The sequence below is a fragment of the Camelus bactrianus genome, chromosome 3 (assembly GCF_048773025.1).
Source record: "Camelus bactrianus isolate YW-2024 breed Bactrian camel chromosome 3, ASM4877302v1, whole genome shotgun sequence".
Taxonomy (NCBI): domain Eukaryota; kingdom Metazoa; phylum Chordata; class Mammalia; order Artiodactyla; family Camelidae; genus Camelus; species Camelus bactrianus.
In genome coordinates this window covers 26,667,398-26,689,427 of record NC_133541.1, presented here as the reverse complement: position 1 = coordinate 26,689,427, position 22,030 = coordinate 26,667,398, and the positions used below count along the sequence as shown (strand labels likewise).

The window sequence follows — 22,030 nt, the reverse complement described above, 5'->3', positions numbered from 1 at the left end:
CATTGAGGAACAGCAGCTTAGGTTGTTTCCACATCTTGGCTAATGTGAATAACACTGCAATGAACAAGGGAGTACAGATGTCTCTTCAGGATAGTGATTTCATTTCTTTCAGATAAATATTCAAAAGTGGAATTACTGGATCATATGGTAGTTCCACTTTAAATTTCTTGAGGCCCTCCATACTGTTTTCCATAGGGGCTGCACCAATTTATATTCCCACCAACAGTGCACAAGTGTTCCCTTTCTCCACATCCTCACTAACACTTGTTATTTCTTGTCTTTTTGATAATGGCCATTCTAAAAGGTGTGAATATCTCATTTTCGTTTTAGTTTATACTTCCCTGACAATCATTGATGTTGAGCACCTTTTGGCCATCTTCATGCCTTTTTTGGATAAACGTCTATTCATATCCTTTGTCCAAGGATATGTTTTTAATCGATTATTTTGTTATTGAGTTGTATGAGTTCTTTGTATATTTTGGATATTAACCTCTTAATAGATGATTTGCAACTATTTTTTTTTTTTTTTACCATTCTGTAGGTTGCTTTTTCATTTTGTTGATGAAATGTTTCCTTTGCTGTGCAGAAGCTTTTTAGTTTGATGTATTCCCACTTGTTTATTTTTGCTTTTGTTGCCTTTGCTTTGGGTGTCAAATCTTAAAAAACAGAGGCAGAATTACACGACCCCAGCTTGTGCCTGAGAAGACTCTGGAAAGATTTCTAGACCTATTTTGTGAAGCTCATTCAGAATTAGAGGTTCAGTCCTCCAGGTGACCACCTGGACTTCAGAATTAAGACTCTTAACACCTCTTCATGAATAAGTTACCTCCTTACGAGGCGTTCAGAACTATAATCCAGGAAAGGTAGGTCAAGTTCCCTTGGGGATTTGCTTAGGGAGGTCTCGAGTTGAGGACACTAGCAGAGTTTTAAGCAGGCACCTGGGGAAATGGGCCATGGGGATGGCAGTATGAAATAATTAGAGCCGTTAGGAGGTGGGGGAGCCATAAATTCGGGGAAGCGTCCATAAAACAAAGATAGGTTCAAGTCACTTGGAGGTGGAGCTGTCAGCCACGTGATTTCACAAGGTCCTTACCATTCCTGATTCAGAGTATTGTCCAGGCAGGGAGGACGAAGATTATGTTGACAGCAATGGGTTAAGGATCAACTCACTGACCCCTCCTTTCCGCTACCCAAATAGGGAGGATGAGGACAGAATATCCAATGGTGTCCGCCCTGAGGGAGGAGGGCAGGAAGGGACAAACAGAAGGGAAGACGGGCAGGATCAGCTCTTACCTTTCCCCAAGTTTCCAGACCGCGCCCTTCCTGCACTGCCTGAGCGCCTTCTGTTCCCGGCGCAACATTTTCCTTCGCCGCGTGCGCGGGACGCGGGGCGCGGGGCGCGGAGCACAGGACACTCTCAGCACAGGACACTCAGCACAGGGCTCGGCTCCGCAGCTTCAACACGGAGCGAGGATGCGGGGACAGCGGGTGCTGCTTCTCGTCGGATTCCTACTGCCTGGGCTCCTGCTTTCAGAGACCGCCAAAATCCTAACTCTGTCCCTGATGGGTGAGTGCGCGGCTAAAGATCCAGAGACAGGTCTGTCCCAGGCACCTGCGCCAGGGCTCAGCCAAACAGCCCTTGGTCCATGTGTTTTTCCAGTCTGGGCGGATTTGTTTCCCCGGTCGGCCGGCGGATGAAAAGGTGGGAGCCCTTAGTGTGGGCAGAAAAGGGGCCCTGCAGCCACCGAGGTAGACGGGATAGTTTGGAGAAAACAGGAGTACCCTCTCCTCTCTCTTGCTGCTCAGTTTACGCTCTCCATAGTGCGGAGCTGGGGCCAGAAGTTTGAGATCCAGCCCAGTGCTGGAGACCTCTGGACGCCTCCTCCAGGGCGCAGGCTGGAAATTCAGAGGCTCACAACTTCTGGAGCGCACACGATTGTGGCTAGCTAGCGTTTGCAGCCTCTTAGAGACCAAGGAAAGGTGCTCCTAGGGGCAGCACTGGTAATTTTCTGAGGCTGCATAGGAGCTAAGGTGGAGCAGGGAAGATTTTTCAATGACAATTAGGAGAGTGGAGTGTTTTCATCCAGAGGAATGTATCAAGATACAGGGGTAATCATAGGGTAATAAAGTCTTCCCTAAGACTTTATTTTAACCCACCGTGGGCTCTCTTAGACCACTTTTAGATCACTGAGACTTGGGTATCTTAGAGCTGGAAGGAACCACTGATCATCTAATCCAGTTCCCAGTATGTTTTTCTGAGCAGGAAACTAAGGGTCAGGGAAGTGAGGCGCCTATTGCAAGAGCACAGCAGACCTCCCTAATGGTACATACCAATATGTACTCAGGGTTTCTTACCCAAATACCATTCTCCCCGAGCTTCCGCTGTCACCCACCTTTCAGTGGGGGGTTTCAAAATCACTCTTTAACTCCATTCGAAATCTTTTTTCTTTTTGATTGTTTGTGGTGATAACGCAAAAGAACTCCCTCACGGCCTGAAAGTACACTGTTCTCCTTCCGCAGACTCTGAGAGGGAGCTGGTGTGGTTTGTGAAGTGCGGGAAGCCACGCCTGTGCCCCAGAATGTGCTGGGGCTCACCAAGACCCTCCGCGATTGGGTGCACCCGCCGTCACCCCTTCTTCCTGACCCCCAGGTCTTAGGATTAAAATGCGGGCAAGAGGATTTCTACTTTATTATTTCCTGTTACTGCAGATTATACAAGTCTATGTATTAAAAATTTGAGAATTAGCTACTCACTGTTTCTCTAGCTCTATACCCCTCTAACCTCAATCTCCAGACTTGTCATTTGCCATTATCTTCTTTCCTGATTTGGCCTCTCTGCTGCTGAGACCCTTAGATTCAAGCCAAGTCCCTGTGTTGGAGCAGTTCTAAGAGGTTAGTACGATGGAGCGCGTACCTCTCCCAAGGGTGAAGCTTTTCTTAGGATCCCAGAATTGTCCTAGGATGGGGGATGTCCCAGTCTCCCATGCATTTAGGTTCCTGCAGGTCTGCCCCACTGGCCCCACATGCAAGTTATCTTGCATGCCTTAATAGATGTGAAAAATTCAGGCCCTAACTGAAAAACTTCTGCCCAATACATTTGAATCTCAAGCATTTTGGCTCTAAGTGGTGGCCCCACATCCTTCTGCTTCAATGGCTGCTTCTTGGACTCACATTCAAGCACCCATATTTCTGGCTCCTACTCTAGCATGCCTTTCCAGAGAGAAGGATTCCAGAAATAGCTCTGGTTGATTGTCCATTAGGAACCCTTCACACTCACATGCATAGGACTGTGCCCAAATTTCCACCAGTGCAGTTGTTTCTTTAGGACACAGTGTCTCCATAAGTCCCTGGCTAAAAGGCAGTGTGCACCTTAGGATCAGGAATTCCTTAGGGCCTTAAAATAAAAAGCTTCTCACACTGACGGGAGACCAGAGTCACAAGAAGGAAACTTCTTTGATGGCGGTTTGCCACATGTCAAGGCCAGCAGACCAGCAGGCTCTGGGTGGGTGGGCGAGGGCTCACTCAAAATGAACTGGAGAGACTGACTGATGAAACTCATTTCCTCTACTTCCCACCAACTTTCTGTTTCCCTACCTGGCCCCCTCCTGGATTTATCAGCATCAATCTTAGGACTTCTTCACTCATCATTATAAAAATGAAGTTGTTCATTGTTCCTAGGTGGAAGCCATTTCCTACTGATGGACCGGATCTCTCAGATTCTTCAAGACCACGGTCATAATGTCACCATGTTTCTCCAGAGAGGAAATTTATTGCTGTCAGGTATCCTTTCTCATGAACTCTTAATTTTGTGTATTCCAGGCAAAGAACAACAATGCCTTTTGCATAGAAGGGCTTTTCAAGTAGTTTATTTAAAAAACTAAAACAATATTGTAAATTGACTATACTTCCATTTTTAAAAAGATTTAATAACACAGGAAAAAAAAATCACCCTTCCCCAAAAGTCTAAGTGGATTGAAAGAATGAAAAGGGTGGGTGTGTGCATATGTGCGTTTGTGTGTGTGTGTTTATGTAAGGTATAGGAAAACTTCTGGGCTCTGTCCACCAGGACTCCACACTCTGTAGTCCCATTTTCTCCTCCATTACTGGACTTCTACTCCATCTCAAGCAACCCTGAACACATTGTCACAGACTGCTTTGATAAATACTACTTTATAATTTGGCTTGAAAATCTGTTGACCAGATGTATTATTCATATATGAGCTTTCTAATAGGTAAGGATCACTTTTATTTTTCTATAGCATAAATGACATCTCCTCTTATGATATCTGAAATTTAAAGAAGCTTTCTCAGGGAGTCCCTTATTTGTGCAGCTAAGATCAGAATCTATCATTGAGATAATCTGTTTTCTTGACAAATCAGTGCCTGCCCATGAGTTTATGTATACTGATGTAGGAAGTGCCTAAAATCTAAAGAATTTAGCAAAAATGAGCTCATAAATTTTATCAACTCCTCTCTGTTGTCAGAGAAGGAAATGGCAGCTCTGAGAACGCAAATGATTAACTCAAAGTCACGTGGCAGGTTAATAACAGCGTTGAGTGGATTTAGGACTTTAAGCTCTGGATTGCTCAATTTGAAGTATTGCTCAGGCTTTGACTTTAAAAAAATCCATTATTAAGCAGCGTCTTTGAGGAACAAAATTCTGAGAAGTTACAAAACTTTGAAGGTGACTTCAGGCTTTGTAATTGTTCAGATTGTTAAAATAATTTTTTTCCATTGAAATTTAAGTTTTTTTTATTGCGGCAAAATATACATGCATGAAATCGACATTGTAACCATTTTTGTGTACAGTCTAGTGACTTTAAGTACATTCACATGGCTGTGCAACTATCTCTGCCATCCACCTCCAGAACTTTTTCATCATCTGAAACTGGAACTCTGTACCCATTAAACAGTAACTGCCCAGTACCCATTGCCCCAACCCCTGGTAAACACAATTTACTTTACTTCTCTAATAATTTGACTATTCTAGATACATCACATAGATGAAATCATAAAATATTTGTTCTTTTGTATCTTGCATATTTCACCTGGAATAATGTCTTTTAGGCTCATTCATGTTGTAACATGTGTCCTAACTGCATTACTTTTTAAGGCTGAATAACGTTCCATTGTATGTATATATCACATTTTGTCTGTTCACCTGTTGATGGACATTTCTGTTGTTTCCATCTTTTGGATATGTGAATAATGCTGCTATGAATATTGGTGTACAAATATCTGTTTGAGTCCCTACTTAAAACCATTTCAAACACCTTCTAGATTAAGTTCTGTTTTCTTCACTGAACATATTTTATATTCATATCCTCTTGCATCTTCCTCGACAGCAGATCTGATGAAGTAACTGTAGTGTATTAAAATTTAATTTTAAGAGTTATAGTTTAATCTAATTAAAATTTTAAATTAAATTAAGTTAAATTAAATTTTTAGGTTAAAAATAATTTTGGCATGAACGTTGAGAAATTACTGAAACTACCTTTTACCCCTTTAGCCAATAAATGTATGCCCAAATCTATAAACAATTCAGGGAGCTTATGGATCCCTTCCATTTTATTCTTAGGTTCCAGGTTTAAGTGCCTAGAGTTTCTTTCAATATTCCCTAATTGTGGGCATTCCCGAGGCTTTGAAACACTATATTCCTTCTTCACTTGAGTAGTAGATCTAGGCTAGACACCAGCAAATCAGGGAAATACATGGTTAGGTTATTATTTCTGACCTGATGCTTATTTCAGTGTATTGAAATGTTTGAGCCATTTATTAACTCCTAATCTGAGTATGTTTCCCCATCTCATTTATTTATTAACACCTTTAATAAAGAAATGGCATCAGTGCACTAAGGCAGCTGACCTTCAATCCTTAGTCTATATTTGCCTTTCCTAATGGGATTTTCCCTTTCCTATAAGTAATTTTTTTTACCAATTAGAGAACACCCTTCAGTGTTTTAGGGTAAGTTTAGTATTGCTGAATTCTTTTTGTTTTTGCCTGCCTGAGAAGATGTTTATCTCTCCTTCTGTTCTAAATGATAATCTTGCTTCAGAGAGGGTCCTAGGTTGCAGAGGCTTTTTTTTCAGCAGTTTGAATATATCATGCCACTCCTTTCTGACCTGCAAAGTTTCTGCAGAGAAATCAGCTGATAGCCTTATGGGCAGTCCTTTGTATGTGACTTGTTTTTGCTCTTACTGCCTTTAGAATTTTCTCTTTATCTTTCACTTTTGCCATTTCAATTATGATATATCTTGGTGTGGGTCTGTTTGGGTTTATCTTGTTTAGGACCCTCTGTGCTTCCTGTACCTGGATATCTTTTCCTTCTTTAGGTTTGGAAAGTTTTCAGCCATAGTTTCTTCAAATGCATTTTCAATGCCCTTCTCTCTCTCTTCTAGAACCCTTATAATGCAAACATTGGCATGGTTAATATTATCCCATAGATCACATATGTTGCTTTTTTTTTTTCAATTTGTCTTTCTGTCTACTGCTCTGATTGGATGATTTCCATTATTCTATCTTCCAGATCACTTTACATGTTCTTCTTTGTCATTTAGTCTGCTACTTACTGCTTCTAGAGGGCTTAAAAAAAAAACTCAGATATTGAATTCTCTATTTTTGATTGAGTATTATATTATATTATATTATATTATATTATATTATATTATATCCTTAACCCTAGTTCCTTGTTCAAATAATCTGCTTAGATCAATTTTCTTTCCTAATTCAGTTAGCATTTTTATTACCAACATTTTGAATTCATTGTCTGGCAGATTATTTATCCCTGTTTCATTATTTTTTCAGGGGTTTTCTCTTGCTTTTCAATTGAGAGTAGTTCGTCTGCCTTTTCATTTTACTTAACTTTCTCTGTCTCTATGAATCATGGTCTTGAAGAGCTGATCTCTTGTGGGAGCATCCCTAGGTACCAAATGTGCCAGTGCCTTTGATGGGAGGGCTGGATTTGATGTGGAGGCCAGTCATGTCTTTCCTCCAGGTGTGCTGACGGTCATCACCTTGGTAGAGGAAGAGCTGGTGTTGGAGGAGGCTGTACAGGTTGTGAGATGGGACTTCCTCTCTGCTCAGTGGCCATTACTTGCCTGTCAGGAGTGGGGTTTACTCTCAAGTTGCTAGTGTGGAAACCTTAAGGGTCAGCTTATGCTGGCTCTGTTCTCTGTAAGCGTGTGTTTTCCCTTCTTCTCATGCTGGGGCCTTTACCCCAAAGAAGGGGAGTATCGAAGCAAGTGGGGCTTGGGTGCTTACAGAGATCTGATGCACTGCCTGCTTGGGGGTCTGCAGCTCCGCCTAGATGCAGCCAGGATCCTGTCTGTTCCCCTCCTGTGGCTGCCTCAGATCTAGTGCTAGGCTGCTGGCGTGGAGTGGGCGGGGCCAGAGCAATTGCTTGACTGGGACTGGAGAGCTTGGCACGGTGGCTGTGGGAGTTCAAGTGGCCACGCTGCCGTCAGAAGTCTGGGCTGCGTCTGGTGTGCCATCTGAGTAAGCACCAACAGTGGCTACTGCTTCCCACCTGGGCCACATCCTGGGGTCCTGGGTCACCTCTGCATCCCTAGACTGAGTCTTTTCCCAGATCCTGGCCACCCTAGATCCAGTGCCAGGCTGTGGTGTGGAGTGAGTGAGGCTGGGTGTGTGCTCGGCTCAGACTCAGAGTGCAGCACGGTGGCGGCCGCTAGGGCAGACCACTCTCCACCCTGTCTGGGGCCAGCCAGCACCCGCACACTCCTCACAAGTGGAGGCTAGGCTTCTCCAGCCTTTATGTATGTCCCAGAGGCTCTCCAAGCAGCCGGGGCAGAGGGGAGGACTTTTCTCCTATGCATAGGACATTAGGGCTAGGACACCCAGTCTGTGGCTTGACTTGCTCGCTCCTGAGGGTGAGTGTCCACCTGTGCAATCTCCTGTTTCCTCTGAGTTCCCTCCCGGGGCGCAGATCTGAACGTGGGGCTTTCCTTCCTGTCCTACCTGATGATATGTGTCTCCTTCTTATGTCCTTGATTGTATAGAAGTCCTTCTACTAGTTTGGTTAGTTATTCACGAGAATTGTTCCACATGTATGTATATATATATTTTTGATGTGTTTGTGGAGGGAGGTGAGCTCTACATCCTCTTACTCCCCCATCTTGATCTCCCTCCTCAATATTGTCTTTATATATTTAGGTGCTCCTATATTAGGTTAATGTATGTTAATTAAGGTTATATCCTATTCTTGTGTTGATCCTTTTATCATTATATAATGCCCTTCTTTGTCTTTTGTTATAGACTTTGTTACAAAGTCGATTTTGTCCTGTGTGAGTAGTGTGAGTAGTGCTACTCAGCTTTCTTGTCATGTCCATTTGCATGAAATATCTTTTCCCACCCCCTCACTTGCAGTCTGTGTGTGTCTTAGCTCTCAAGTGCGTCTCTTGTGGGCAGCTTGTAGATGGGTCTTGTTTCTTTAATCCAATAGCCACCCTATGTCTTTTGATTGGCGCATTATTCCATTGACATTTAAAGTGATTATTGATAGGTATTTATTGCCATTCTGTTACTTGTTTTTTGGTTGTTTTTGTGGTCCTTCTCTGTTCTTTTCTTCTTTAGTCTTCCCTGTGGTTTGATGATTTCTTTAGTAGTATGCTTGTGTTCCTTTCTCTCTACTTTTTGTTCTATATGTATCATGAGTTTTTGATTTGTGGTTACCATGGGTTAGGGTAGGGTTAGGGTTAGCCAAATCAATGACTGCCAAGTATTTCCCAGTAGATCCTTGAATAGAGTCGGTTATTTCACTAAGATTGGGTATGGGAGCTGCGCTGTGTAGGCCCACCATTAATCTGTTCCCAATCCCTACACAGAGCTGAGTGAATGTCATGACTGATGTAGGCACACACGTATTAAGAGTATGAAAGGTTTATTATTCAAATAACATGGCCTTATTTTGGGAAGAACAAGGCAGGTTCCCAAGCACCTAAAAAATAGCTGTGTAGAGTAGGGAGGGATAACTAGCTTTAGTTTTTACTGTGGGTAAGGGGTTGGGGTATAGTTAGGGTTCTCCCTATTGTCTTAACCTGCATGGTTTGAAACTTCCACTTAGGGCCAGAGGAGGGAGCATGTGGACTTTCTTATCACTTTGCCCAAATTAGACTCAGAAGAGGGAAAGGGAGGTAGGGCTTGAAGCCTGCCAGCAGTCAAACATCAAAAATAGACTCAGACTTTTTATTACACATGGGTCATTGGGAAGAAGTCAAGCTGGTGAGTAGCAGTGCAGAAGAATACTATTTTAATTAAGCCATTCAGTATTTTTCACTGAATCACAAAACTATTTGGATGTATCACTTTAAATAATGAAGTTGAATTTTTCTAAAACAGAACGAGCAGAGGCTCTGGAATCAACCTTGACAAATTGTCTTAAACTAATTAACTTTGTTTTCTCAGCAGTAAAATGAGACAAATAGCTATACATTCAATGAAAGCTTTAAATGAAAGTTTCCATAGCTTTAAATAGAAAAGCATTCCTGAATTATTGGAAGGTTCTCAATAAACACTTTCAGTATACGGGATTGAATGAGAAAGCAACCAGATGGAACAAAAATAGTTCAAAAGACAAAGATTCAAATAAATACAAAATTATGGCCATAATCAAATGTTGGTATTATCACGCTGTTAATCCATGTTGTGTGACATATTTATCTTACTTAACCCATTGGTGTTTTCTTAGGTTTTAAAGAGGGTGAGAAATCATACAATGTCATTAACTGGCTTCTACCTGAAGATTTTAACAAGGAATTTAAGAAGTCCTTTGATTTCTTTATGGAAGAAACTTTGGGAGGCAGGTAATGTTTTAAATTGTTTGAACTAAGGAGTCAAAATGTTGGTAATATAAGTGAATGGGTGGATGCTTGTACTGAGGATTTGACAAAGGGATGGTTGGATGAATGGAGAGAAGGAGGGAGGTGGGGCTGGATGATGGGTGAATATTGGGTAAACAAGTGTTTCACACCAAATCATCCATTCCAGCCACTGGAGATTTTTCTTGCTCTGTGCTTTCTCTCTTCCATTGTAAACACAAAGGTACTTGTGTAGCAAGTTGGGGGTAGCTTCTTTTGGAACTTCTTCGCAACACTTCACTTAAAATTTTTGTCTATATTCTCACAACACAGAAGCATAGGCACCTTAACCTCTCATTGTTGGTAGCTAAATTAAAGATATCTTTCCACTTATTTTTCTTCCTTTATCCTCACATGTATCTAGGGGAGACTTTTAAACAATGGTTTTGTAGAAGTTGAACATCTGGCCATGTAAAGCCCTTTTAAAAAGCAATCAACCTTGTGCAAAATAAGACATGAAGCTGATTCCTGTCGACTAAAAAAAAAAAGAAACATGCACACTGTGAGAGTTGTGAGTCAAGTTTTATTTGGGGCAAAATGAGGACTGTAGCCTGGGAGACAGCATTTCAGACAGCTCTGAGGAACTGCTCCAAAGAGGTAGGGGGAAGGTCAGTATATGAGTGATTTTGGTGAAGGGGGGTACATGCAATCAAGGACACGTTTTTTTGCAGGAGGTTGCTGCTAGTCGTGAGGAACAGAGGGCTCCGTTGATGATTTTAGTGTTTTTCTAGCTATGAGATGATGCAAGAATTTTGACTCCTAAAATCTCCTCTGGAAAATATCTAACAATCTGAAGGCCTGGTCTGCCAGTTTTCCCAGAGCACAGAGCACCTCATTCCTGATCTCCACCCTGAATGCCTTTCAGGGTGTGTGCAGCAGTTCATGATCCAATCCCTACAGAGGTAGATGGCAAGGGCCAGCGTGATTCATTCCTTATAGAGACATTTGGCAAGTGCCAGTCTCTAGCTGGCTCTCTTTTTGTTTCATCTGGAGTGGAAAGGAACACATAACTCCTTAATCTTAGACACAAAAGTGGAAAGGCAGAAGAGATCCATGTCTATCTTGGGTAATGACAGAAGACTCATTCCCTCTTTTTTTTCTTGAAAATCTACTTGCTAATCAAGGTAACTGCTGAAATCTGACTATTTCCAGAAAGCCTCCATTCCTCACTCAAACTGGAAGACCACAGTCCCTCTGGTATAGGTCTGATCTAACCTACGTCTGACACTTAATCTATATTGTCTCATGACGTTAGTTATATACTATATGATTTGTCTACTCCCCCCTAATTTAATATTTTTGAGGACAGATATAGGTAACCATGCATTCTTGAAATTTTTTCTATTTATTAGCTAAATTTTAACTATGATTAATGAGCTATATTCTAGGATTTTTATAGCATTACTGAAATTATCCCAAAATTTTGGTAACCACTCCTTTGTTATGTGAAATCCTTAAAAATACACTGTAGAAGATGATTTGAGCTGGTCACTCCCATTGTATGACTTGAAGTTAACCCTAAGAATTAGATAGAGACCTGCATATTGCTAATGATGTCTCAGTCTCTGGACCTTCTCTGTCTGAGGTGCAACAGTGCAGTGGTGGATAGTTATAGCTATGCCAGAATACTGGTTCTCTTGGTCCTTCAGGTAGCCAGGAGGCCTCTGATGTCTTGAGTCCTTGCATTTGTTAGCTCTGGTACCTTAAAGTGCAGATGGCTGTCCTCATCTATTTCCCCATATGTTGTACAAACAGGAAACAGAGCCATATTCTATCCAGGCAGTGATGGGAAAGCATTGCAGGAAGACAGGTTCCTAGAATAATCCCACAGGCAATGTCTTCATTACATGTCAGTAAGCTTTGCCATTATCTTCTCTGGATGCCTCAGCCTGCATTGAAGTGGAAAGACTAACGTGTTTCAAAATCAGGATTTTTTTCTTTGCTTAATCTGTGGGCATAGAAACCTGAAATTCCCACTTTTAGCTGAGATTTTGAGTTCTAATATGACCAAAGATTCCCTTGGGTGAGGAAATCTGCCATACATGATTACATAGTAATTTTTTAAAAAATAGCTTATATTGTCAATATGTATGGGATGGTGCCACCAAGTGACTTCCACAGTTTTGCTAAGTGAACAAGAAAACCATTCATAAAGAACAGTTCAGTATGTAAATGAAGTTTAAAGAGAACATCACAGAATTTATCAAGTAGAAAGAGATCTCTGAGGTCTGCCATGGGCCCAGAGTCCCACTGATGGGAATTAGTTTTCAGTTGGCATAATTCATCTGTGCCCGCGAATTTCAGGAATTGAGAGTTCAAACATATATTTTCTAAGAGCTGGCACAGACAGTGCTGGGGATTTGGATAAGCGAGGAAAGGGAGAGAGAAGGAAGGGGACCTTCTCGAGAGCAGAACATCTGCCCAGAGTGACCGGAAAGAGGGTACTGATCTATGAACAGTGGTCAACTAAGATGGGTACTGCTAGGTGTGGTCTGTCTTTCCTAGGATATTTCCTTTGTAGCCCAAGATTCTTTTATGTATTGTGGTATTAACACCTCCAATGAATATTTATCATTTATTATTATTTCTTCTTACAGAAGCACATTTGAGCACTATTTCAATATTTTGGAACAACTAGGGCTTCAGTGCAGTCATTTGCTCAGGAGACATGATATCATGAATTCTTTAAAGAATGAGAACTTCGACTTGGTGGTAGTTGAAACTTTTGACTACTGTCCTTTCCTGGTTGCTGAGAAGCTTGGGAGGCCATTTGTGTCCTTTCTCCCTACCTCATTTGGCACTGTGGACTTTGGGCCACCAAGCCCCCTGTCTTACGTTCCCGTATTCCATTCCTTGTTAACTGACCGCATGGACTTCTGGGGCCGAGTAAAGAATTTCCTGATGTTCTTTAATTTCTGCATGAGGCAACGGCGAATCCACTCTGCCTTTGACAAGACCATCAAGGAGCATTTCCCGGAAGGCTCAAGGCCAGTTTTGTCTCATCTCCTAAAGAAAGCAGAGCTGTGGTTTGTTAACTCCGACTTTGCCTTTGAATTTGCTCGGCCCCTGCTTCCCAACACCGTGTATGTTGGAGGCTTATTGGCCAAACCTATTAAACCAGTGCCACAGGTAAGTCAAGCTTGAGCCCCTGATATGGATTTCACGCAGAGGTCCTCGGGGCAGAGCTGGCGGCTGCCCCCGCCACTGGGATCCTGGGTACAAGGTGAGGTAAGTGAGACACCAGGCCACACTTTTACAGGAAGTACTGACTTTCACTGTCATGCGAGCGCAGAGTTAAGACTTAGACAACTCTGAGATTGACCTCCTTAAATACTATACCCGGGGCCCTCTCTTGCCTCACTGCAGTCCTGGCCCTGGTTGGATAAGCCTTTTGGTAAGTTGATGTTTACATTTTCATTGTGCATGATCATATCATGCAAGAATTGTTAAGGGGATGAGTTACTGATGGAGAAACACACAACACTGTGAGACAGGGTGTGATCAAGGCGGAACTGTGCGGGACCCATAGTGAGAATGCAGGCATTGTCTCCAGCATCCCCAGACTGTAGAGCCCTGGTCCTTAACTCCACCTGGGCCTCCTGATTTGACTGATCTGGGGTCAGGCCTGGGCATTGTAAATTGCAAAACTGTCCAATCTGTTTGAATGCATAAGACTCAGAACCACTGCTGCAGAAGTTTTCTAAATGGGAGGAAAGCTAAGATGAATTCCCTGCCTCTTACCTATCGGCACAGGCTTGCAATTTTGTGGAATTTATCTTTTTTACTCTCTTGCCACCCAGAGGGAAGTAGGATGACCTGCACTTTTATAAATGCGGGGACAGAGGCTCAGGTGGTACACGTGGCTCTCCCACTACCATTTATTTCAGAGCCGCAAAGAGCCCTGATTTGGCCTGAGCTACTGACCTTGCACTGAGTGAGCAGGAAGAGCTGGGGAACGATCCACGGGCTAGATGGACTCTGAGTTGATGGCAGGATTTTTTTGAATGGAGCTGGGAGGGAATATGTTCTGGATGGAGATAACAGGGGCCCCAAAGTGTGAAAATAGACGTGAGATGTTTCTGGGTTCCCTGGGTGATGCTGGCTGGATGAGGGAGTGGAAGATGCCGTCGTACAAACACAGCCAGGCTGGTGGAAGCTTCACCTGACAGGAGGGCAGGCCAGCCTTGGCCATAGGGCAGGGGGAGGGAGTTGTTAAGCAAGGGCATATTGGGAGTAAGGATTATAATGGTTGTGAGATAACAGAGGCTTTATTCAAAACATTTTCTCCTCTGCGTTTTCCAATTTTTATGTAATGGTTTTACATTGCTTTTAAATTATAACAGGATGACAACGCTGTTGTCAAACTGGTCCTTTAAGATGGTAAATCAGGCAGTGTTATGGGAGATGGAATCAACCCCATAGGGTAAAGGTCTAGGAGCTGGGGTTCAGGGAGCCACAGAAGTCCAGAGAGAGTCAGGATCCAGAGAAATATTTGGAAGAACTGACAAAATGTGTTAAAGCCAAGATCACAACATTAGGTCACAACTGTCCTTCAGAACTGCCTGGGGGACTTGAAAAAATAAGCTGTCCAGGTCTGGGACTGGGACTGGGCATTTCTGCTTTTACAAACATCTTCCCACGTGAATATGCTGTGCAGTCATGTGACTGAATCACTGAGGTAGGAGATGAACTGCGCAGATCAGTGACTAAGAATATTGTGAGATGTGGGAGGAAGCACGCTGCTTGCTGCATTGGGTGCGGTGGCTGCTTACCTTCCCATTCTGCCTCCACTTCTGATGCCAGAGGCTTCTCCCAGCTTCTCCACTCTGGCCTCCAGATGTGCCACCTCCCTCTGCTAGACCCTGCCTGTCTACTCGTGTTCTTCCTTTCCCTACTGCTTCTGGTCTGACTTTGGAAGACACCCGAGTGGCCACGTCTCCATGGACCTAAATGACGAGAGGGTCTAGGATGGTCCTGGCTCTAGGTCAGGATTTCAAAAATGAAAGCTATTTCCAGCAACACAATGGGCATGAGCACAGCACAGGGAGAGCTGGCTGTCTCAGAGGCTGTGAACACAGTTTCAGGACAGTGAGCTCTAGGAAGGACAGGGGAGTGTATTCAGTAAACAGCTGGCTTTCATTTCATGGCTGTCTAAGCATTCCTGAAAAACACCACGCTCCTTTCCTTTCTTACCTCTCTCCAGGAATTTGAGAATTTCATCGCCAAGTTTGGAGACTCTGGTTTTGTCCTTGTGACCCTGGGCTCCATGGTGAGTGTCATTCAGTCCCAGGAAGTCCCCAAGGAGATGAATGCTGCCTTTGCTAGTCTCCCTCAAGGGGTGATATGGAAGTATAAAGCTTCCCATTGGCCCAAAGACATCAAATTGGCAGCAAATGTGAAACTCGTGGACTGGCTTCCTCAGAATGACCTCCTGGGTAAGGACTGCCCAGAATTGCTTCTTTCTTCTCATTTACAAGTCTTTGGGCTCATTAAGTCTCTGATCTCTAGCTGGATCACTTCATCAGCACAAGGTAATTCTTTAGAGGGCTGGAGTTGGGCAGCCAGTTGGAGCTCTTAGGGAATCAGAATATACTTCCTATGAGACCACATGCCACAACCGCAATCTCCCCTTCATTCTTTTCTATCTGAGGCCTGATATCTACAGCCATCAAAGTCACATTGACCTACTGCCTTTGGTCTTGGGTGAGGTCACCCAAAAGTAATCCTAAACAACCTGTGATTTCTGAGAACACATACCAGGGGGCACATTGCCACTCTATTTGGTGGCTTCATGAGCACCTGTTCATCCATGTTCCCGTACACACTCACACACAGACACACTCACATTTCAGTACATCTTCCTTAACTATTAAGGTGTGAGCAACTCATACATTCATGACATTGATGCTAATATACCTGAATGTCAAGCTGAGCAACCTCATAGCCAGTTATTTGGCAGACTGAGTCTCTGATACCAGAGGATTTCCTCCCCTCAACAGATTATCTTTGCCCAGAGCTGCTTCTTAGTTACCCCTCACTGCCATAGCCACTGACTGGATCAGAGGCTGGTAACCAAGACTATGACAAAATAATCTGTAGAATTAAAAAAAAAAAACCAGATTCCTGTTTCCACTTCTACAAATGTATTTCTTTAAGTCTGGGCTGTGGAATATGATTCTCATTTCAAAGAAGAAACGAGGAGGCTGTGATGCATAACCCAGTTGACTGACACAAGCTGAACTCTTCACCATCAACAATCATTTTACTTAGCTCTAAATAAGGATGGGATGGAGAGGCTGGACTTGCAATACTGAGGTGTAGAATCCAGTCTTTGCTTTCAAGGGGTTTCTCATATATTTAAAGAGACAATACATACAGTGTAAGTTTTATGAGTGCTACATGAGTTTTGATGTCAATGAATGTATCAGGAATTCAGAGAAGATGGCTTTTAATTGTTGGGTGAGAAAAGTTTGCTCAGAGAGAGACAGACATAGGGGAACACAAAGAGAAAACAGATGAGAGAAGCAAAGAGAGGCATTGGGGAGATAGAAGGATGGATGGGTGGGTATATGCCTTGCTTAGAACTATTCTCAACAAAACTCCCTGGGTTCTGAGCCTCCTCTGGGTTTTGGCTGAGGCAAGGATTCTCTATACAGGGGGAAGTCTTGGAATCCTTGGCTGTGTAGCAAGCAAAATCATCTTTTACAATGGCTCTAGCATCCCTTAAACTTTCCTTGGTATTTTCTTTTGCCTTTTCTGCTTATCCTGGTGTCCTGAAACTTCATCCTGAAATATTCTGCTCTTTTTCTTATTTGCAACAGGTCACCCTCACATCCGACTTTTTGTCACCCATGGTGGGATGAATAGTGTCATGGAGGCCATCCAACATGGTGTGCCCATGGTGGGGATTCCTATCCTTGGAGACCAGTATGAAAATATGCTCCGAGTTGAAGCCAGAAATTTTGGAGTCTCTATCCGGTTAAAGCAGTTGAAGGCTGAGACACTAGCTCTAAAGATGAAGCAAGTCATGGAAGACAAGAGGTATGCTGTTCTCTGGGCTTGTGGTTACTTACACTGAATGAAGACATAAACCACAATGGGCACCACGTGGGTCTTTTTTGCAGTAAAAGCTGAAACTTCCAGGACACAGAATAATACGTGTGCACTTTTATATGTTAGCAGTTTTAGCACTAAGCATGGATCTTTGCATGCAGGTATCAGTACGAACTTGTCAAGGGGACCCAGCTGAACAGTGACAAGGCCCAGACAACAGCTCTTGGCGCTTGAAAGGCAGTCTTTTGTGCATATGGTGAAAAGTGTGTGTGTGTGTGTGTGTGTGTGTGTGTGTGTGTGTGTGTGTGTATGAGAGAGAGAGAGAGAGAGAGAGATACAAGTTCTCTAAGACTTCTGAGACCACTTGAGTAAACACCTGACCTGTGTCTCCGCCAACAGGTACAAATCTGCTGTGGTGGCCGCCAGCATCATCAGGCGTTCCCACCCCCTGACCCCCGCCCAGCGGCTGGTGGGCTGGATCGACCACATCCTCCAGACAGGGGGCGCGGCGCACCTCAAGCCCCATGCCCTCCAGCAGCCGTGGTATGAGCAGTACCTGCTCGACGTCCTCTTGTTCCTGCTGGTGGCCACCCTGGGCACCGCGTGGCTCTGTGGGAAGCTGCTAGGCCTGGTGGCCAGGTGGCTGTGCGGGTCCAGGAAGCTGAAGAAGGCCTGATGCCAAATGCAGTCTTGGGGGCATTGTTGGGGAGCCCCTGGCTCTCTGAAGGCCTCCCTCAGCACTGTCCACCCCTGGTGTCCTCCCCTCGCCTCTACTTACAGATGGCACACCGACTGCTCTCCACTCTTTTCTGCCTCTGTTTAGAAAGCCTTAGGGTGAACTCGTACTGCTTTTGAAAAAATTGTAGTTAAATATACATCCCATAAAATTTTCCTTTTTAACCATTAAGTGACGGTTCAGTGGCATTAAGTGCTTTCACACTGTTGTGCAACTATCACTCCCAACTACGTCCGGAGCTTTTCTCATTTTTTGAAACTAAAACTCTGCGCACATTAAACAGTAACTCCTCCTCCTCCCTCGCGGTCCCTGCGCGCAGCGCTCTGCTGGCTCCTCCTCCCTGTCCGGAAGGCTTCTCAGCCTCTTTCCCAGTTTCTCCTTCTTTCACTTTTCACGAAACTCACGTAATTATTTGGTCAGTTCTTCCACGTGGGCCTTCCTCTTGCATCTCCTTTTCATCCTACCTCACAGCTCAGGATGCCCAGCTCCTGTCCTGCAGGTCGGCAGGGACAGCCCCTCCCAGGCCCCCATCGTTGGTCTGTGCCCCGAGTCCCCTCCTGCACAGAGCACCCCCTTTGCTGGTCAGGCAGGAGCCTGCCTTTGGTCCACTGCTGACGGCGTTTGTGTCCCACTTTTCACACTTCCCTCCTCAAGATTCCCGCTTGAATGAGTGTGGTCACGGAGACCTAAGTGGAGGAATGGAACCTGTGTGCAAGGAAGGCTTGGGGGCCTCAGGTCCGGTGGCTATGGCCCTGCCATGAACTCTTGATTTACTAAACATTCCATCTGTCACACCCACGTAGTAGAGAACACCCCTACATGGCAACCCCTTAGGGATTACATTCGGTTCACAGTAACAGAAACAAGAAAAAGTGCAGCTTAAACTCTAGGGTTTTGAACTGTCTGTTTGGTGTTTCTTTCTTCAGCAAAACCTGGTTGCAGCAAGGAGTGCTGGTTTAGTGGCTCTTTTATGTTTACAGGTTTCTCTTTTCTCTCTCCCTCCATGTATGTGTATATTTACAATTTTATTATTATTTTTTTAAACTTTTGTTCTTTCTTCCTAAATTCAAACACAAAACTGTCTCTTTTGTATATGGCTTTCATTGAAATGTTTCATCTTCAAATGATTATATTCTCATAGTTGCTTCTTCTTTCTCAGGTGGAATTAAATTCCTCCCTAAAATTTTGAAGTACATGGTATCTGATGGTTAAAAATATAGAGAGGAAATGTTAGACGTATAAAGTGGCTCCGAGAGGACCATAGTTTTTGATTGCTCTAGGTTCGTTAAACAGATCGTGGGATGATTAAAAAGAAAATTGGCACAGCTGCTAGAAATACTTCCTGCAGAAATAGGGAGGGTCCACTTGCTAATTCTAGCAAAAGATTTTCTTTAGAAGTCTGCATAACTGAGTGCCTGGTGTCTACCTACACTATGAGTTCTGAATCTGCAAGGATGTCACACATAGCCAGGGGCGTGTCACATGCAGAAATGCGTGTGTGTGTGATGTAAGGTTTTATTTGTACAATTCTAATGAAAGCACTTGAAATGGTCTGTGGCAACAGTCCCTCGAAAGGCAGGTGTGAAGCTCCCTTGTGTTGTGTTTGGAATCAAAAGCTACCATTTGATGTCCCAGTGACCAACACAGGGCTCCCTGACTGCTAACTCCCTCCCCCACCCAGCAGGAAGCTCTCCCTTAACAACTGGTAAGTCATTGGGGCCAACTCGGTGGCAGGTGCTTCCTTAGGCCCACCCTCACTCCTGAAATCTGATCAGCTGCAGCCAGTGAGCTGTGGACAACGATGCCTCTAGTTTGTTCCCCCCAAGCATCCTCCACAGGCCCGCCACCAAGGTCTTGGGGACCTGGAAACCTGATCTCACAACTCCCTACTTGAAACCTTCTGTTGGCTCCCACTGCTCAGAATACAGGGCCTCTGGGATTTATCTCTGCTTACCACTGTCGGTCCATATTCAGTGACCCTCCCCTTGCCCATTTCCAGTGAACAAAGAGAAATTATGCTGACACTTGTTAACCCTGTCAAGGTAGACTTTATCCAAGATTATTACAACAGGGAAGAGAAACTGGAATCCGAGTGCAGCAGGGGCAGCTGGGGATTCATAGCCAATAAGCAGAATGAGGGAGTGTTAAAAAAATTACTTAATGATTCTGACAAAGGTGGTGAGGAAGGCCTCATTCGTGGGGGTGGGGTGGGGATTATCTTGATGGGTGTAGGGATCAGTACATCATTGCCCTGCAGTGGGGGAGAGAGATTGGACTCAACTCTAACAAAACAAAGAAAAGTGGGGATTTTAGCCAAGGGGGTGAGTAGGGGTCAGTGAATGGAAAATTACTGTGAAGAGACATCAGCAGTAAAGGAGAGATTCTAGCTAAATTTGCCCGCAGGATTCTTGCTGAGAGGCAGGCCGGGGTGATCAGACCTCACGTGGGCGACAGTAAAGGATAAGGAACTAATAATGAGACGGAACCATAGGTATCAACATGGAAAGATGTCCAAATTATAGCCGAGTGGGGGAAACAAAAGTTGTGTGACACTATGTATAGTGTGATTCCATTTATAAATGTTTAGAGGAACTGAAAGAGACTTACAAAATACCCGCAGAGGATTCTGACATACGTGTGCATAACCTTTGCCCAATGAGATCTCCTAAGAGTCTGATTCTTAAATTCTAGTCCTGACTCTACCACACTACTTAAGCGTTTCGTGCCTCAGTTTCTTTTCTTTTTTCCTTCCAGTTTTACTGAAATATAATTGGCATACAGCGCTGTGTACATTTAAGCTGTACAGCATACTGGTCTGACCTTCTTCCATCATGAAACGATGACTACCACACATCACCTCATATACAAAACTAAAGAAATAGAAAACAAGATTTTCTCCTGTGATGGGAACTCTTAGGATTTGCTCTCTTAACTTTCATATATAACATATAGCAGTGTTAACTATATTTATCATGTTGCACTTTACATCCTTAGTACTGAGTTAGCTTATAACTGGAAGCTTGTGCCTTTTGACTACCTTCATCCAACTCCTCCTTCCTGCAGCCCCACTTTTGGTGACCACAAATCTGATCTCACAATTGCCTTCTGAACACAGTCCTTTGGATATTTGTGTTGTGGGGATGAAGAAAAAAAAAGCTGCAAAAAATTTTGTACTCTATTGAGTAGTTTTGTTTTTCACAGTTGGTGGATTACTACATCAGAACCTTCTTTCAGAGCACAGTACACTGAGCAAATCTGTGACTATACCACAGAGGCTGAGAGTCAGATTTCTTAACTTTGAAAAGGGGACTTCCAAATACGGAAATGGGAAGATTAGACTCATTGCTGTGGTTGGCATTAAAATTGAAGGCATCAGTGTGAATTTATAATCTTTATAAACTAAATATAAATATAGCTATATAGAGAGGATATAATATGGTATTTATATTCAAATCTATATCTATGTATTTCATAACTCTGTCCATTGGAAAGGGATATAAACAGTCGTGCTTCATTAGCAGTGAGCATTCTGAGCAACCATATGCAGATTTCTAAATACCATTCCCTACTGAAAAGTTTGCTTGAGAACTGGATGATTTTAAGACAGAGACAAGGAAAGTACAAGATGAGTCTGGAAATCATGTGCAAGAAAGAAAGAAAAAGCTCTAAAATAAATAATGATGGTAAGAGTATATTCCATTGAATAGATATAGACCCAGGAATTAATACTGATAATAAATAAATAGCTATAGACAGATAGATAATTAAATAGATAGGGTAGAAGGCAAAACTTTTTGTAACAAACTTTTTATATGCCATACAGTAAATGAAGAAAGAGAATGGAGTTAACAATCATTAATTTGCCAATACAGTAAAAATTTATTTAGGCAAGAAGTAGAAAAGATGATAAAATGAGTGAGTGAAGTTTGCTGAAGAACAGAGTGTTTACACAGTTTCAAAATGTCTCCCTACAACTTCTTTCCTAATTTAGGGTAAAAATAATAATTTTAAAGTTGGAAGTTTTGGTGGACACCACCTTAAACAAGTGATCAAAATTATTGTAATGAATAATAGGACAATCTGTCATCATGTGCTTCCTATTGTGATTCCTGAGATAGAATCAACACTACTTTTGTAGTATTTCTGCCAAAACCTTGTAACCCAAAGTATAATAAGAAAACATCAGACAAACCCAAATTGAGGGCCATTTTACAAAATAAATGGTTTGTACTCTTTAATGTCAATGACATGAAAGACAAAGAAAGGCTGAGAAATCAATCTGTACTAAAGGAGATGTAACAGACAAGACAACTAAATGCAACGTGTGATCCTGGATTGGTTCCTGAACCAGAAACTAATATTACAGCAT

At 43.1% G+C, this 22,030-nt stretch overlaps 1 protein-coding gene and 1 long non-coding RNA gene across 4 annotated transcripts; both read left to right on the top strand.

Annotated features, from left to right (window-relative positions):
* The first annotated feature begins 1,228 nt into the window (after window positions 1-1,228).
* On the top strand, window positions 1,229-17,832 carry UGT3A2 (UDP glycosyltransferase family 3 member A2). 3 transcript variants are annotated; one of them, XM_010955528.3, is made up of 8 exons: window positions 1,474-1,567; window positions 2,855-2,892; window positions 3,679-3,780; window positions 9,704-9,818; window positions 12,470-13,001; window positions 15,076-15,307; window positions 16,694-16,913; window positions 17,325-17,832. In XM_010955528.3, exons 3-8 carry the CDS (start codon window positions 3,699-3,701, stop codon window positions 17,599-17,601), a joined length of 1,458 nt encoding a protein of 485 aa, XP_010953830.2. In that variant the 5' UTR covers window positions 1,474-1,567; window positions 2,855-2,892; window positions 3,679-3,698; the 3' UTR covers window positions 17,602-17,832. The 3 variants fall into 3 exon arrangements, with proteins under 3 accessions (XP_010953831.2, XP_010953830.2, XP_074213147.1); XM_010955529.3 differs by lacking the exon at window positions 2,855-2,892 and having other exon boundaries at window positions 1,229-1,567; XM_074357046.1 differs by lacking the exons at window positions 1,474-1,567; window positions 2,855-2,892; window positions 3,679-3,780; window positions 9,704-9,818 and adding an exon at window positions 10,259-10,480.
* Window positions 1,563-2,745, top strand: LOC141575867 (uncharacterized). Its single transcript, XR_012503847.1, has 2 exons — window positions 1,563-1,702; window positions 2,521-2,745. It is a non-coding gene; the product is annotated as an uncharacterized LOC141575867 (long non-coding RNA).
* Window positions 17,833-22,030: the final 4,198 nt, after the last annotated feature.

Bases quoted from the DNA above. Each gene is read 5' to 3' on its own strand.
- UGT3A2 (XM_010955529.3), top strand. From the start codon at position 1,474: ATGCGGGGACAGCGGGTGCTGCTTCTCGTCGGATTCCTACTGCCTGGG. The intron at 1,568-3,678 runs GTGAGTGCGCGG...CATTGTTCCTAG, and splicing joins CCTAACTCTGTCCCTGATGG to GTGGAAGCCATTTCCTACTG. The intron at 16,914-17,324 runs GTATGCTGTTCT...CTCCGCCAACAG, and splicing joins CAAGTCATGGAAGACAAGAG to GTACAAATCTGCTGTGGTGG.